General features: G+C 36.5%; 1 protein-coding gene across 3 annotated transcripts in view; it reads right to left on the bottom strand.

Moving 5' to 3' along the window:
* Positions 1–18,942, bottom strand: part of arfgef1 (ADP-ribosylation factor guanine nucleotide-exchange factor 1 (brefeldin A-inhibited)) — a 55,618-nt gene extending 36,676 nt beyond the window's left edge. For 2 of the 3 annotated variants that reach the window (XM_043226474.1, XM_043226473.1), the window contains exons 1-2: positions 18,646–18,942; positions 3,545–3,575 (exon numbers count right to left, since the gene is read on the bottom strand). In XM_043226474.1, the coding sequence (XP_043082409.1) occupies positions 3,545–3,575; positions 18,646–18,769 (155 nt within the window). In that variant the 5' untranslated portion in view covers positions 18,770–18,942. The remainder of the gene's footprint in view (positions 1–3,544; positions 3,576–18,645) is intronic. The other variant, XM_043226475.1, reaches the window with a different exon arrangement.
* Positions 18,943–19,183: the final 241 nt, after the last annotated feature.

The raw sequence follows: 19,183 nt of genomic DNA on the forward strand, positions 1-19,183 counted from the left end.
ACCATTTCAAAAGATTCATTTAATAACAATTAGTATTTATAAAAAATCTGAAGCTCATATTTTAGTGCTATATTCCGAAGCTCTTATTTTCTACCAGCTAACTATGTAAAAATGAACAGACGGCATAAGAATGTCTCATGAATCTTTTTAACGGAAACATTGAAAAAAGCCGTTTGAGTATTTTTTCACAAATTCAAAATTTAGCAGAAATTAGCAGCTCATATTTCAGCGCATATCATCCAACTAGCCAATTGTAAACAAAAACAATCAGTGTATTTCGTGATTAAACTTGCACTAAAAAGTGCTGTTGTTTCAAAGAAACAAACATACCGTTTGACGAATCTAACAGATTCATGAATCGCAATGAATCAAGGTCAATAATTCAATGACTGACTTCTAACTCACAAACAAGGCCGTTTCATGACTCTTCCCGCCTGAAAAATATCAAGAGAGAAATTTATCCGCGACCATTTACTAGAATTCATACTTCGATGCATTTCTTTCATTAAAGTTAATAGTATGCAAAAATGAACAGGCAGCGCGAGCCTCGTTATAAGGAATCTTTTTTTTTTAAAAGGATCATTTATTCGCAGTTCCAAGTACGTATGTTGGCAAGTACGATCCATTTAGCTAAATGTATGCAAAAATAAACAGACGGCACAAAATCGAGAACTTGCAAACTTGCCTTTAATAGTACCGTCCTTTTTAAACGAATCAACTGAACCATGCGCCGAATCTAACGCAGAAAACGAAATACTGTCGGAAAAAAAACGCTCTCAAATCTCCACATTACTCAAAAGTACACACTTGGGTAGACGTCTGCTTCACGGGTTGCTGTGGGCATGGTTTAGCTGGCTCGTCTCAGGCTGAGTCAGCGGGAGGCTTCCAGAGACCGATACACCTCTTCCTATTGGCTCTGCTCTTCCCCCCCCCTCCTCTCCTCTCTTCGCTTCTCCTTCATTCAATCTCATTAATCTGTCTGCGGAGGGATTAGCCAGCTCATATTTTTAATTGACATAAATTGAGCTGTAGCCAGGCTACGAGGGAAAAGACTAGAGCTCCGCCGGGCTCGAAGATTACCTCACACGTCTCTCATTTAGCCTGAACTTTCGCTGTCTCTCTCCCGGCCCTCACCAAAACAAACGCTCAGTTAAACCAAGTCGCTAATCAGGAAGAGCACAAATAGCGCCGCAAGCTACGCACAGCGACGAGACGTCTGGGGAAGGGAATCGTCTAGTGCCGTTTTAAAAGATTCAATACGAGTTGAGATCTATCGAGAGCATTTGTGGCTAGTCAGAAAATATTTTTTTTAATTAGCTTCTATTTTGACTGTAATGCGTTTACGAAGGAAGAATATGAGGTAAGGGGAAAAAGCAGGGTTTTCCAGCTCGTACTTCTGTGTGTATCGTCGATATTTTATGTGGGTTTGCATGGTTTTGTGTTGAAATTTGTAAAGCTTTTCTCATATGTTATCTGTCTATTAGTGTGTATTGTAATATTTATTTACACTATATGCATCTACTCACATGTTCAACAAATTAAACATTTCTGGTGGGGATGAATGTTAATTTTTTTTTATTCTGTAGTAATTGATATTATACCACAGATGTAGTCAATGGAGATTAACCTGCACTGAACCTAGAGCATTTATATATATATATATATATATATATATATATATATATATATATATATATATATATATATATATATATAGAATATAAAGAGAGAATCACTGATTTTTGTTTTCTAATCTTTAATCATTGTCTAGACATTTAACATTAAAAAAAAGAGCCATACATTTTAATATAAAAAAAATATAAAAAATAAAAACTTTGAATATAAGTGAACTTAAAAATAATTTTTACTTATTACTTATAAATGTAATTTAACTGTCCCTTCAGTAAGTATGAAATGCTTAAAGCTATAAACGTTATTGATTTTGATGAACAGATATCAACCTGCTGAACCCCACGTGGATCTCATAGTAACTGACAGGACAGGAAAATTAGCTTTACTGACAAACGTGCTGACAACATCTCATCTGACCGCAGTTCACTGATGTTCTCTTGTCTGAAGCTGCTTGTTTGATTCACGCCTGGCGCTGAGGGAAAGTAAGAGCGCGTGTCTGAAAAGTCTCCTGTTTGATGTGCTCGACAAAGGTTCTGCATCTAAAAAATTCCTTCCTTTTTTTCCAATAACGAAAAGAGACAGAAGCAGCAGTTGTGAGTGGTGCGGCGAACCCTAGCTCCACCCCTGTGTTAAAATCTTTAAAGAAGTTAAACTGGAAAAATTCATGGCCTGCGTTAACACGCTAATTTTGACAGTACCAATTAAAATAATATACTTAATTTAATTTCTATAAAACCAAAGAATGTAAGTACTTAATTAATGGCACATTTTCAATATTAAGATATATACACATACACACACACACACACACATATATATATATATATATACACACACATACAGCAATTTAAAAATCTAGAACCTGATCAAAAGTAAAAAATTACATTGCAATATATTTACAGAAGGAAAATATCTTCATGGAACATGATCTTTACGTAATATCCTAATAATTTTTGGCATAAAAGAAACATTTTTTTTGGCTACCCTAGCGACTTAAGACTGTTCTGTGGTCAAAGGTCATTTACATACATATTTATGTAATATATATATATATATGTGTGTGTGTGTGTGTGTGTGTGTGTGTGTGTGTGTGTGTGTGTGTGTGTGTGTGATTAGTTTATTCTAGTATATATTATATTAACTAACATTTTGAGACAGCAAATTCAATGTGAAATAACTAAAAAATACAAACTACAAAAAAAACAAACAAAAGTAAAAATTTGAAGAAAAAATATTTGAATAAATCAAACAAATCGTTTTGTCTGTTTACTGAACAAACATCTGAAGCACTTCCCAAATGTATGTTTCTATGACAATATGTAGTTAAATGTTCAAAATCACAAAGAGCTTTGCTGTGATAAATGATGTCTTAATTAGAAAACGGTACTATAAATAGATCTATTGTTTGGAAGGAGTGCTCCTTCGCTTCAAAACAGAAATCTACAACAAAGAGAAAAGAAACTAAAAGACACAGACAAGGATGTGAAAGCGAGACAGATGGGGTGAAACAGGTGAGCTGTGAATTAATGGATGTAGAGGGTGAATGAACGCTGTCCCTAGGAGGCGTCTGAGATGAAGGGCCTCAGAACGGGCTGCCCTGGCCCTGCAAAAGCCCTGAGCACAGTACGTCTCATTCCTGCGTCCTAGTCACACAGCAAGGTCTCCAAACACATTAACAACACAGGCTGTGAGGGGTGTTTTTCATCGGCAATGAACACACACACTCACACACACTCACAAATCACAATGAGGGCAGGGCAGCAGCCAGACCACAAAGGGGCCGCGTGCGGTTACTCTCTGGAAAATGTCAGCGCTGCATTACGAGCATTGAAGCTGACAACAATAAATGGGGATTTTTGAAATGCATGTTCAATACCTGAGCAGCTGGGTGGGACGTAAGATATCTACTTACCTTAATTTCTCAGATTCCGCCTTGATTTCCTCTGTAAAAGAAAAAAGAAAATCACATGAGTATGATAAAAAGAAACTAAACAAATAAATACCCCCCCATTCAGAAACAAATGAAGTTGAGATCAGCTAACTATAAATACAGACTTAAACAGATGGTTGAATTGTTTACTATCTATAGCCAGAGGAACAAGTTCAGAGAGAGCTTTTAAGATATAACAGCTTATGGTTTTTTTAAACATAAAAATAAAACAATCAAATAAAAAATTATATTATATTAAATATATATATATATATATATATATATATATATATATATATATATATATATATATATATATATATATATATATATATATATATAGTTTAATATATAATATTACAATATTTTATTAATTGTATATATTTCTCTGAAAAAGTTATAATGTAATTGTTTTAGGATAGACATTCCTAAATATATATATATTTTTTTTTTTTTTTTTATATAGGGAATTATAGGAAATACAAATATTTTTAAAGGGAATTTACAGTCACAGTGACCACAAAACGCATGCAAAATATGCTTATATATATATATATATATATATATATATATATATATATAAAAGCATATTAATATATAAAAATAAACATTTGTGACTTAACTATGACTGTATTGAGTATTTTTAAACAAGCAACTGTCACTGAAAAAAGCGGCATGCCTCCGCAGTGGTGGCAGAAAAATTAATACGGTTTAAAACACACACATATGGCAAAGAAGTTCCTGTACCCCCCACCACCCACTGAGTCTAGTGAAGCTAGATAAGCATCAACTCACTGCACGATCATCACTGTATGTATGAATGAATGAATGAATGAATGGCGGAGCCAGAGGGGGTTTTGTTTACTACACATATAATATAGCGCAAGCCACTCGCGGTGATTCAGCGTCTGTCCTCTCAAATAAGGCATAAATATGAAAAACATCTCCACAAATGCTCCACACTTCATGAACTGTTTCATTTAAGTAAAACTAGCATCACACAGAACTGTAAAGAAATTTGCGGCAGCCCGCCAAAATAAAAGTTCGGTTTATTTTACAGTAGCCTACTGCTATGTGCACATGATCAGGATGGTACCCGCTTTTTGTTTGTTTGTTAGTTTTTTCAAGTTCAGTACTATTTTACATGGAGTGTTTTATTTTTTTAGTTTTTTTTATCCAGTACCAATTTTAAAAAGTCGGTTAATTAATTGATTATTGGCAAGTGTGGTCCAACCTAGCTATCGGTATCGGTAAAATTCAATATCGGTCAAAATGTCATATATATATGCAACATGTAGCCAAATCACAGCCATATTAAACTATTACAAGTGTAATACTGCTCATATATACATCTACATCACTTTCTAGAATAAAGTGGCAATCGCCTATTTTCATTGTAAGCCTCTGGTATACCGCATTAATAAATGTTAGTTAAAAGCTAAATTAAATCAGCAAAAATATTTAATAATCCAAAACGCAAGGGCTCACTGACACCAAACCCAGACAGCTTGCTCAGAACATCATTCTGTCGAGAGCTATTTTCCCAGCTAACGCCAAGGAATTTAATTACGCATGGCCCCTTTAACACCTCTTCCTCTGAAACCAGTCATTAAACGCATCAGAAATGCATTCAGAGTGTGGAAAAAAAAAAAAAAAACAACGTACTAACGAGAAACCCAGAGTCGGAGGTTCCCGCTGAAAACTTCTGAAAGCTTCAACATTACATAAATTAGACTTTAAATCAGCTTTAACACCTGGATTCATTAGCGTGCAAGCACTTTGTGCCGACACGCGTCGGTCATGCCGTTACTCAGAGGTCAAGATATCTGACTACTTCAATCTGTGCTTGTGTTTTCAAAGTAGTGTGGATTGAATGTGTTTATTCTGAACAAGAGCCTCTGGTCTCGGCGAGCAGCTGCAGTCATGAATGACTAAGTGCTCGGCACGGGAACAATGTAATACTGTAGAAAGAGCACTCTCCTTCCTCCTCTCGGCAGTAAACAATGACGAGTATAGCAGCATAATGACATCTACGCGCTTTGCTGACAGACAGGCCTCCAACACGCTAAACTGCCTCCGAACACGGACGGAATATCGAGCAACGGCGTCTCCATCACTCTGTAAGGATTTACAAAAAAATATTAGGGATATGGCTCAGTGCAATATCGGTGTTAATTACTATTTTTTTTTAATTAGTAATTTGGACGCAGAGAAATATAATTTTTTTTCAATGTTTCTACGCCAGGGTTTAACCAGTCATGTCGCACTGCTAACTGATTTGTTGTCTAAATTAAAAAAGTCTACCGATATTGACTAGTTCAAAAAACCAATTAATGTATTTTTTTGTTTCTATATTTTGAGTGGTAATGGCGCTAATTTTTACAGCGCTAATATAAATAAATATATAAATAAATAGTTTATGTTAATAAAAATTAGCAAATAATTCAAATAATGCATGCTTAATAACGTATGATTAAATGCAAACATTTCTTTTTACCAATAATCAAATGAATAATAATAGACTAACAAGGAAGTTCTGGCCTGCAAAAAAAATTAATTAAGACAACAATATCAGTAGCAATAACAACAGCAAAAAATAAACAAACAAACAAAATCCATTGCCAGTCAAAAATGTGGAATAATTATGATTAATGTTTTAATGTTTAGAGAGAATTATTATTATTATTATGGTCATCATGGCTACATTTATTTAATTTAAACCAACACCTTTTTGATTTTGTTTAGTTCTCACCACATACTTTTGAATTGTAGTGTATCATGATTTTCACAAAACTATTAAGCAACACAACTATGATTATAATAAAAATGCTTTTTGAGCAGTAAATCATCATATTAGCTGATTTATTATGCACACACATATGCAGTCTATATTTTAAAATATCTGTATGCAAAGATTTTTATATTTTATACAAATATATTAATTACACAAATATAAGAAAAAACATTTTTTTATGCTTTTTACAATTTTTTACTTTTGGTAGACAATAAAGAAAAAAGAAAAGAAAATGCTGTTATCCTGCAAAACCTTCAAGACCTCCAAGACCTTCAAGACCTTTCATAGTTTACTGTGGAGTTTAGGTCTCTGACTGGTTTGATTAAACTAAAGTAGCTGTAGCCAGAGTCTTGTGTTCACCACAGCGCAAGATGAAGATAGGTTTAATCAGTTTTAGTGGTACACTGTCCCTGCTAAAACAAGGAAACCATAGCAACATGATCATTTCCCAGAGAGCCACAACGAGTATTGTGTTACCTGAAATTTCAATAGTGAAAACACCCTTGGTCTAAATTTATCCTTTCAATCTATTGCATTAGGTCCTTTCAATGCACTTATTTTTTTCTAATCTTCAGAGAAAGCAGTGAACCGACCTTGAGAAAGATTCTGGGCTTGAGCAAATAAATCAAGAAAAACAAAATCACAGCATATGTGCGTGTGTTTGTTTCTTTCAAGTTTAAAGTTAGATTTTTGCTCTAAAGTAAAAGGTGGTTTATGGTGGTTTTAATCTACACTTTATGGTCAGAATTTGACAAACAACATTTTTTTTTAAATATTATTTCCACTCTTTAAAAAATATTTTATTACAAAATAGTTTCGAGTAATACGGTTTCAAATCAAGTAACAGATTTGTGTTGCCCGATTAAAATTATATATATATATATATATATATATATATATATATATATATATATATATTTATTTTTCTTAGAAATGTACATTTGATAGTAGCTAAATTAGGATGCATATATTAATTAGTGTTCAATATCAAAAACAATAATTGTAAAAATTGTTAAAAAAAAAAAAATATATATATATATATATATATATATATATTTTTTTTTTTTTCATATTTATTTTAGGAGTTATTTTAAAATTTTCTCGGTCTTCTATAGTAGCACACATTTAGAAAACCACAGCTAAAACCATACTTATATCACCTCAATAGCATGGTAAAACATAAATCATATGGTTTCTAGGCATGCACTGAAAACAGCAGTCAAAAAACATTTAGTGTAATTTGCACAAAACTATATGGCTTAATCGATATTTCTATACCTCGATTAATGTTAAAGCCTTGGCCTGGTTTTGTTTGTGTGTTTGCTTTTGAAATAAAATGAAACGTGTCTTTGAAACCTAAATTTTCTGTAACGTTAGGCATGTCTTTACCTTCAATTTCATTCAAATTCAACTCGCAACCATGCCTGCTTATTCACTGAGCTACACAAATCCTATACACCTTAAAAATCTGATGACTAGCACAAACCACAGTCTTACTGTATTCCATACCGGTGCACTCCAACATTTGGCGCCATTATCATTTTGAATCGTTGCCAGAACCCACACTTTGTGAGCCGACAGTTGGGACAACACATTATGACACCGCATAAATACGTTTCCTTCATTTACCATCAGCTTCAAAGGACTGATATGAAATCTGACTGTGCCACACAACTCTCACAATCACCAACACAAAGCGTGACAGATAAATAAACATTAATACATGCATTTCTGCTGCGTGGGGCTCGAATATCTCAATTAAATTGCTGTCTGCAAATCATTCAAATGGGATAGCTAGGCTAGTTTCCGTTGAAATGATCTATATAATGCATGAGCGTGTTGAGAACGAGGGGCACAGATCCGTCGGTCTTCTCCGAATCGGCGCTGACCCACATTAGGAGGCGTTTCCACGTGTCCCCTCTCCATTTTAGCAGGGCCTGGACTAGTCTGGGACTCACGGCATTCCACATAGCCATGGGAAAATAAATAGACTCAAGCAGGCCTACTTTATTCAGCCGCCAGTGAAAAAGATAATATGAAAGAGGCAATACACAGTCTCACTAGATATCATAAAGGGATAAGCAAAACCACTTTCAAATTAACAAAAAAAAACAATTACCAAATCATAGAAACAAGCTTATTTCCATGGCCATACATTAAAACATCTGCGAGAGAATGTTACAGAATCTGCGGCATGAATTATGTATTAGCTCTGGATGCGCTGCAACGCTGATGGCGGCTCGGAGATAATTGTGCTCTAAGGACAAGCGCCGACAGTTCAGAGAGATGAAATAATGTACAATTGTCAAAGCATGATGCCACTATCATCTAAAATGCACAGAGCCGTGATTCACTCCAATCAAAGCAATGACACTAGCGCAATTAATGGAAACCAAACCTGCAACCCCAATAATTGATGCAGTGGGGCTCTAGGATGACCGTGTTCTTACCGAGCGATTGCGTAACTGATGGTTATGATTACAACCTCTAGGGAGATGAAAAAAAAAAACATTAGCACTGACAAGTATTTTATCAAAATAAACAATAAATAAAACACTTAAACTGTAAATAATAGTGAATTTAGTCACTGCAATATTATAAAGCTGCATTCGTTTTGAGAACTGATGATTTATCAGTGTTTTCAAATCATTTTTTATATTTTATATTGCTTCACAGATTAACTTTAAGTGAACATTAGGTGATTTTGAAGATAATTTGAACAGAAATACACATGAAAATAAACATGAACACTTAAATATCCATGTAATGGAGATAAATATATGCAGATATATAAGCTGATTTTATAGTATTGATTATTATTTTGAAGTAGCTTTTATATTTGTGTTTACTTTATATTTACATTTTAGTAATATCCATTGCAGTAATTTGATGTGCTTGTTATTTTTATGTTTTTAAAAGCTATATTTATATACATAGCTTTCGTTTGAATTTAAAATGCAAGTTTTTATTATCCAATATTTATAATTTGCTTTCCCTTTATCTCAATTATTATTTTCCAAAGCTCTAGTTCAGCAATTTTATTGTTTCAAATCATACATCAGCAATGTCAGATTTTTTTCCAATTACAAAAAACAATTTTTAAAATTTTTATAACACTGGTATCAGTGCATCATTCATTTTTACTGATAGTATAATAGAGGTCGCAGGTAATGAACTCGAGCGACATGGGCAGTAAGCCAACATTTCGGCATCCCAAATTCGATCCCATCCCAACCCCATCCCACTATCTCTTTCTCCCAGTTTGCTTTCTGTTCACTTTTAAAAGACCCCCCCCCTTCAAAAAAAACAAACTATAAACCATCCTGAATTAAACCCTCATTTTGCGCATAAAATCTATACTAGTGGGGATTCGTCTCCAACCTTAAAGAGAGTCTTTGCTTAAACAGAAAACATGGTCAGGAATGTTGGGCCTGCGTGGGACTTTATAAATACCAAACACATTGTCGTCAAATATGTCCATGCTCTACCTGAGAATATATCAGTTCCGGAGGTGTCAGTCGCAATTCTAATGAAGCAGAAATAGCTTTACTTTCACTCATGGTACACACGGTGGGCCGAGAGCATGCCGTGACATGTCACTTGGTACAGCAACACCATGGGGAGTTTCACTCGGCAGGACAGCAGAAAGCTCGACTGTTGACAGTCTCTCTCCTTCATACTGCCAATAATTGCAGGGAAGCTCTTTAATTGCATATTGCTATTTCGCTCTGGATCTCCTTTACAAAAGTCAAATGCGTATTGCTTATCGGTACCCTGCTTTGGTGTTTTAGACAACAGCGCGGTGGGATCGAGACGACCGCTCTGGAACACCTTCACCTAGGCAAACAAATCGGAGTGCTAATGCAGTCTCCAGTTGCCGGTTTGTTCCATCAATTAAGCAAAAAGCGGATGGTGGCTTGTTTTGCAGTACACACATGCTGCAGCTCCAATGCTGGGGAAAGATAAACAGTAGGGTCCTTCGGGAGTTGTGCGGTACGCCATGTGATCAACACCAAGGCAACACGCGCACACTAATGCAATCATTGCAGACTGCAAGACTAAGCAAGCAGGAGCCTTTTACATAGCCTGAGGGTAAGCGAATGGAGTCCAAGTAGACAGCTTAAGGTGGGGTCTTATTAGGGCGTTCCTCGCCCCCTTTTTCATTCTTTCTTGTGTGGAATCACTCTGCAACTCTCGAGCCAAGACGCGGAATCATCCAAGCAAAGCTTCTTTTACGGGACGTCTACAACCAAGTCTCTCTGGCCCTTGGGAAACTCTGATCTGCAGCCCACTTGATCTCCTCCAGTCAAAGGGCAGGGTGGAATCACACGTTCCCAGACCCAGGACTGATAGACAGAGGTCTGATCCTTAGTTGATCATAAAAATTCACATTGTGATTTGAGCACAGACAGCCATTCAAAAATCTGCTTAAAAGAGGTGACATTTACCAAAACCATTAGAGCTTCTCAAACAGTCCCAATCCCATTCTCAACGGTTACTAGTGTTACCTGAGAGCAGTGGTGCGTTTTTTTTCTTCACTCCTACAGATGCATTACCATTTCAAAGCACTCACATTCACAACGCGCCGGCACACTCGACAACCAGAGAAACTATTTAAATGAACTCCTCTCGCCTTACAAACCTAGTATTTTCGAGAATGAATAAATCCAGGAGACAAGTTTAGGAATCTAAAGGCTTTAGTTCTTATGGGTGGGTTTCCGTTTATAACACCTGGATATGAAAATCAAAAGGCTTTTTTGTTTTGATCTTAAACCTGTCATTTCAAGGGTTACACTACTATACCGTATCCTCCCAGAAATATGCATATTTGCACCTTAATGTGCATGGATTTTTTTTGTCATTCAAAAAATTTGGGGTCAATAAGGTTTTTATTTTATAAAAATATAATATATATATATATGAAATACTGCACTAAAGGCTGTATAATAACTGAAGTACTGTTAGTTACTGAAACCCAGTACCAGTATGGCACCGGTACCTAAGTATCCGGTTTGTACCAAACCGAATCAGAAAGTGGATTTCGGACTCATTTTGATGCTGTGCCTGAACGACAAACCCAGTAAATCTTTGTAGTATCACAGGTGTGCATGTTGTTTTCACAATCTGACTTAAAAAAACATAACTTTAGAAAAACATTGTTACTGCAGTAATTACAGTCTGACGGCAACAGAAGCTAAGCGTACTTTAATTAAAATGCTTAAAGCTAAACTTCCCTTGTATTCAAATTTTTAAACCTGTTGTCCAACAAAAGAGATCATCATAAACTTTTCACTCCACAATACTAGTCAAATGCTTACTTTTGCAAAAAAATACATTTGAAATTGCATAAAAATATAAAACATTCATTTTAAATTACAATATGCATATTTTAATTAATTAATTATAATTTTTACTGCATTGTAAATCTGACCTACCACAGACCTTTGAACGACAGTGTGTATATAATACTCGCAAATATCTTTTGGTTGAATTATATAAGGCTTTAAGTGAACACAACCATGCAGACAAACTTGTTTTTTGCCACTGAAAATATGATGTAAATGTAAATTGGGCCAGGTTACGAGCCTGAAACATTCTCACCTGAGCTCCACCTGTCATCAAAGGTGTAAGTGTTAACCGTAAAAGGTGCTATACAGAAGCTGACTGGAATACATGAGAAATTGTTTATTATATAATATATTATACATACACATTATGTGTGTGTGTGTGTGTGTGAGATATTGTGATATATTCTGCATACTTGAGTACAACATTGTAGCCAAACCAAAAAAAAAAAAAGAGATGCTACACCTTCATCCTTCTCACAAGAGCAGTTCGCTGCTTCGAGACCTTACACCGTCTCATTTGGCACTTGGTTCCTTGATGATACTGTCATGACGGCATTCTGTCTATGGAAGGTAAACAACATCAGAGACAAATTTGCATAATGTATCTATTTAGCCCACAGTTGAAGTATCAAGCATCCACCCACCGAACAGACACAAACCATTTCTCACACACAAACACAAACGCTTCCAAAAAGCAGAACCCGAGTGGAAGGGGAGGCAGTGTGCTCTTTTCACCCGCAGAGATAAACACCCGGCTCAGGTCCTCTGCGCTTGAGAAGGGAGCACTGGACCATTGACAGCCGCATTGTGTAGGAGAAAGAGAAAATACCTAGCCGTAATTAAATTTAGGCCCCGCACAGGAAATGCTGAGGAAGGTTGTCTGGACAACGCAACATGTGGGGCGTGAGGGTGGCCCTGGCGTAGCCCTGCCAACTAGTCACACCAACACTGTGACAAGAAGTGCATGCCTGTGTAACCGCACGGATTTACTCCACTGATTAAAAAGACTAGGTTTCTAAAACAAACAGAATATTGCAAAGGCCGTTTCAGCATCACCGGACCCAGGCTGGACACGTTTTTTTTGGAACTATGTGTTCAATGTGGAGTGCAACGGAATGGAATGCCATTGGAGAATTTTAAAATGGTGATTGCAAAAATTCAATTGGCCGCGATGCACTGACATTTCAGCAACCAAAAATATTCTTCTGAATCAAAAAGCCATATAAACGGCGCGGATACTATGCAGAATGTCGGACAGAGGTGAAGGTTGATTATATTGTGAAGCCTTATCAGTGATCTACGGCTCTGTGTATTAAATGCCGCTCCATTTGAAAGCAGGTGATGGAGAGTTACTGCTAATCACGGAACCGGCTTCACTGATGACATGCACATGATCATGGGGTTCGATATATGTCGATTTTTTCCAGCAAAAAACATGCCAAAGCTGTCATTTACAGCCAATTTAGTGTTCATTCGCTTGCTGTTTTCACTATAAAAAGACGTTTGTTGTTTACCTGACGTTACACGATAGAGGGCTTTTATTATTTATTTGATTCCACTGTTTTTGCTAAACTTTCTGGAATTTAGTTATATAATACAGCATGCGGAGTATGCCATGCTTCATCTTCAATAAACGTTATAGATTGTTACTGTACTGTTTTATTGTGTTGGGCTTTTTGTTAAGAATAATCATGAATCCATCATTCAAGTATTTAGTCTTAGAAAAAAAAAAAGTTGCAGAAACTGGTTTAATTAATCGTTTAAAACCCTGAACATAAAATTTCAAATACCCAAATGGAATTACCCAAACATTATTTTTGCTTAGTGTATTCTGGATAAAATAAAAGTTTCGGGTACGAAACTAATTGTGTTTGATCATTTAGGCCAACACATATCAACCACACAGATCAAAGTCCAACAGCAACTATAACCATACAAATATAATAAACATGCCAAAAGAGGGCATTCATTTCATGATAACAATGGCAATTTAGTTAGTATCTTAAAGTTGCCTTTGTGTCATTAAATGCAACAACATTAAAAGGTCACCAAAATGACCATGATGTACAGTTTTCCTCTAGAGTGATGTAAAGCAAGTTTAGCATCAACCCAAAACACCCATGACCACCTACTCCTCTATCGTCCCTAACACTAAAGAACTCTAGGCAGAAATAAAGGGTCAAACGGTATTGTCTCTCATTAGCTTGGGCAGAATTATGATTAATTTAGCACCTGTCAGAGACCGAATGAGTTACCGCTACCGAAAGATGATGCATTATTTACAAAGGCCAGTAATGAAACAAAGTGTCTGGTAAGAGATCTAAGCGATGCCGGACTTTCATCCAAAAACCTGATCTTTTATATTTCATGGCCAATTTAGTTTTAATGCACTGCACAAGACTGCGAGAACAAAATTGGTGAAAAAACAGAAAAGATGCTTAAAAGATACATAAAACGATCCCAAACAAAGCGTAACTTAAAATACAAGTAAAACACCACAAAATACATATTAACCGTATAATGCGTCCTATTTTTTTTCCTAAAGTGCGGGGTTTCGTGGTAATTACGAGATTTTGGGAATGAGAAGCACGGCGTGCTTAATAACAGAAACGTTCCATCTTTTCAACCTTTACAGACACCTGTGCACCGTCTTAACAATAAACTCAGGGCCACAAAATTAAATTCATTCACTATGTGTGCAGCACAGCAACAATCCTCGCCAGCAGAACCGGGATAAGCCAGACGGCCACCGCGCACGCATTTAATTCCACTTTCTTTATTAAGGGAACTCATGCACACGTGCAATCATGTGTCCTATAAAGCACTTAAAAGTTCAAAAATGATTAGAGGAAACCATTTTTCATCTACCAAAAATGGGAGGTCATTCACAGCGACGAGAAACAGACAGGAGCATAAAACGTATGCACATTACGCCTCAAAAAGCAACTCAGGATATTTGTTAGTTGGCATCTGAACACTTTAAACATCTTTGTTGTTTTGGGTAGAGAGAAAATTGTAATGATGAATAGCACAAGTGCCAACAGCACTGGAAACCACCTGAAGTGTTAGGAGCGAGTAATATACGATCAGTCTGAAAACTAAATAATAAATGCGGACACCTGATCTTACTGGTTACTCTCAGTTTCTGCGCAGGCGTCTTGAAAACAACGCGAGTGCATTAATATTAACAGTGCAATGGATCACAATTAGTCTTTTTTATGATCGTACGGGCTTTAAACTTTTTTTGAGCGATTTTGCGAAGACATAACAGGAACTGTGGAGTTTTTTTTTTTTATTACCTGTCAGTGGCAGATGAACTGGGAAACAGTCGATATGTCACATGCTATATCACACAGCCCGTCTGAAGCAGTGACCGTGTGTGACCGGGATCCTTCAGAGATTTTCTTTCAAACGAATATTAAAGAAAATAAATTTACAGAAGGTCTCTATAAAGACTTCACCAAGCTTTATTAACTCAAAAATTTAAATTCTGTTATCATTATGCGACGGAAATCAGTGACATTAACATTCTTTAAAATATCTTTTTTACATTACACGGAAGAAAGTGGTACAGCTGAATAAATGTGGACATGATTTTCACTTATGGGTGGATTACTCCCATCAATATTCTGAATTAGGTTTTCTTCATTTTTTAATTATAGTAAAATAAATTTTGATTCTGTCTACTATTTACCTTTGCTTCATTATATGTTCACACACACACACACATTCTTATAAGATACATTATAACCCTGATCCAAACGGTTATATTAAAAAAAAAAAAAAATGGAAACTCAATTGCAATTTAAATCAAATAAAACTTGGACTCTGTCATGGGCTACTGAGTTTTGGTTTGATCTCTATTAAACTTTAATGAAATCTTTCATCTTTTTAAAACCTTTAAAAGCTGTGAATAAAAAAAATAATAGTTAGTGAAGAGAGCTCAATCGAAGTCATTCAAAATATTCAAGACTTGAATCTACACAACAAACTAGAGCGTTTGCTAGAGGTCCACCGATTTCTCAACAGAGTTTGGTTAAGGTCGATATGTGTGCTGTTTAAAAAAAAAAAAAAAAGATGAGACTCAGCCCCGGGTTCCTTTCTATTCAGTTTGAACTGAAGAAGTCTTGCCTGAAAAAGAAAACTATGAACTTGTTTTACCTGCTCTGCAAGTATTTATTGCGCTTAAGGGACAAGAAACTTTCTATATCTATATCTAAGCTGTCATAAGAAATCCATCTTCACATTCAGAAAATATCAACATTCACATCCGTATATTTCTTTGGTACCGATATTTAAAAGGATAGTTCACCCAAACATGAAAATTATTTACTCTTCCATCTTGCCCTAAAATTGCACGACTTTCCCTAACTAATGCTTTAAGAAGACATTAATAAAAATACTTCAGTGTTCAGTCAATAATGGCTGCAAATAATACCATCTGGTCAAAATTTCTTCTTTTGTGTTTCCACAGAAAGTCACAGGTTACAATTAGGCCCTTTAAGCCATTACATTTCTTTTTAAAGGCTTATTTTCCCAAAGCATACATATACTTTTAAAAGAAAAGTCATACAGCAGACTATTAAATGCTTCAAAAGCTCAGCATGAGAACAGTATGCTTGCTGTATCTGCAAAGAACAATATTTCAAACACCTTACACTCATAGCCTTTTAGTGACATTTTTCTGAGTCGTCACTTATCTCTATACTTCTATTACTGAAAAACCAATCAAACTTCTCTCTCTCACACACACACACACACACACACACACACACACACACACACACACACACACACACACACACACACACACATATATATATTCACAATGGGGAAGGGAGGGAATACTAAAAAAATTGTAGATGAATCCAGAGTTCACAGCTTCAAGTGAAGCATGTGCCCCCCTCCAGTGTGACAAATGAACTGTGGCTCGACAATTACGACAGGATTTCTCTAAAGTTCTCTGACAGATGCTGTCATAACTTGGACATCAAAGTGAAATGCCAAATGCAATCCTACATATGCAAAAACGGACTATAAATCCTGTGCTGTTCAGCAGAAAAGCAATATATCTGTCTACCCCGCGTGGTTTTTTTATATAAGGGATATGCACATAACTAAACAAATAAATGAGTCGGGAGCTGATTCAATTCTTTAACCATTAACTACTATGTTTGTTAACATGCCCGTGGTACAATTTAGCAAAATGTTGCTGTATGCATCAGTCCTTTGTAATCAGAGTAAGCCCGTCTCATCTTTTAAGTAGCCAGAGACCAGATTTGTGAGGATAAGGCCTGTGCTGGGAACTTTGTCTTAGTGGTGTAAAAACACAGCTCACTAGATAGGATCTAAATTATTCACTAACCAGCACAGACGGAAAGGCTTGACAGTTTTCCCTATGTTTGCCAAGCGCCATGAAATAGATTAAACTTTTTACCACTCCATTTGACTGTGGCTGTCCTTTACATCTTTACATCTTCATGTACGTGAATCAAATCTCAGCTTCTCTAAATATTCAAGATGCTTCCTATATGTTTCAAAGAGATCGAGGCGTACCATTCCTAATAAAAAATGACATCACTGTGCCAGACTAACTGTAAACAATTCACAGCTTGCAATGCAGTAAAGAAAGCTGAACCAACAACTCTGCATGCACAATGCACGCTGCATGTGATTCCAGCCTGGAAGCCATTGCTTTCTTCCCCCTTTAATAATGCACTGTAATTCAACTTCCACCGTGCATGCATTATTGACCACCGATAATGAGAAATGCATGACAGAGGTAGAGACATTCACCTTATCCCAAACAAGCCCTTATAGACTAGCACAACCCCTATCCTGCAAACACTTCCGTTACGCCCATCGCGAACTAGTATGATTCATTTAAGAGAATCGGTTCCTTTGGACAGTTCGTTTAAACGAACCCATTGACCGACTCGTTTGAGTCATCGCTGAAAAGTGCAACCGCGCGTAATTTACCGTCTCTTTTTGTATAACGAAACGCACAATCAGTCACAAAATGCTGCTGTTTGTGAATTAGGTATAGATTAAAACGTGAAGTTTGCGATAAACGTTCCGGCTCACAGCAGAGTGACCCAAGCGCTTTCTAGTCGGCTCAAGTGAATCATTCAAAAGAGCCGTTTTGAATGAACAACTCGGCAGAGCCTGTGACTGCAAGGCACAATAATTGCGCATCGTTACTACACGTTTGTGTAAAGTTTAATCTCCGTAAGCATACGTACTCGTCTTATTTAAAGATAACCAAGTAATTCTGCGACGACACCAATGCAAACAAGCATCCCCGTCTGCGTTTCTGTCCATCTTGCCCAGTCATTGTTGTTATTGGGGGAAATTGTGGATAGTACAAAACAGATTTCCGCGAAATTAAACGATATGACAGTTTGGTTTGCACGCTGTAGCCTCGCGCAAGAAGCTCAGACCGAAGGCAAAACTAAAATGTCACTGTTATTGCAATATGACAGGTGTGGTACATGTAACGATAGAAAAACATGGTCAGCGACACTCAAATGAAGTCGAAACGCTTTTAAAGCGTACAAAATGAGTCTGTATTTTAACATAAATAGTTTATTCAGCGCACAGCCCGTGTGATGAAGAGGCTCTTTCAAGCTCCTGTCAAAGAGGACAAACTCGCCCTGTCAGTTCCTGCTTTCCTTTACCTGTTTCCTCATTCGTACGCGCAATAAATATGATTTATCCAAGCCGAGAGCGCACAACGATCGACATTTCACGCTTAAAGAAGCGTGTACAGGTTTAGATCGAGGCTTTTTATTTCAGGTAGAATGAGAATAACTTCCGCAATGCTACTGGATTCGTGCAGCTGATCTGAAGCTGCTCCGTTTCATTACCGGTAGGATTAAAGCCACACATGCAGATCTTAAACATCTAAAACACCGCGATCAACGCGTCGAGATCGTACTGACCTAGTGCCACCTCGCAGGCTTTGCGCAGCTGCGAGTGATGAGCCTTTTTCACCTCCTTGTCGGCCAAGATCTTTTCCAAAGCTCTGGTTAAAAACATGTTTTTCGTCTTTTTGCCTTCATACATGACGCGCTGCGACGGGGCGAGGAGAACCTGTCCCAATGGAGGCTGGATCCCTGATTTTTAGATATTCCCGTATGACTGAGTTTTTCTCCGGCGGATGGTGCCCTCAATAGAGAAACATAAATAAAGCCAGAAGGTGGGGTAAATCCCTCAGTTTTCCATCAGCGACCTGCTGCCTGCGCCATGTTGGAAGGAAATGACGTCACGCACGTAAAAACGGCCGCAGTGAGGCAGAGTGAGAGAGGGTATCGTTTTTTTGTGTGTTTTTTTTTTTTAAATATAATAACGTATAAACAATAATTAATAGAAATCGGTTGCACACAAGCATATAACCAATTAAATAACAATAAATAAATACGTAAAAGAGAAAAAAATCTGATTGGTGAATAAAGAAGTGCGGTTGTCAGATATTGAACA

The sequence above is a fragment of the Puntigrus tetrazona genome, chromosome 24, assembly GCF_018831695.1.
Source record: "Puntigrus tetrazona isolate hp1 chromosome 24, ASM1883169v1, whole genome shotgun sequence".
Classification (NCBI taxonomy): domain Eukaryota; kingdom Metazoa; phylum Chordata; class Actinopteri; order Cypriniformes; family Cyprinidae; genus Puntigrus; species Puntigrus tetrazona.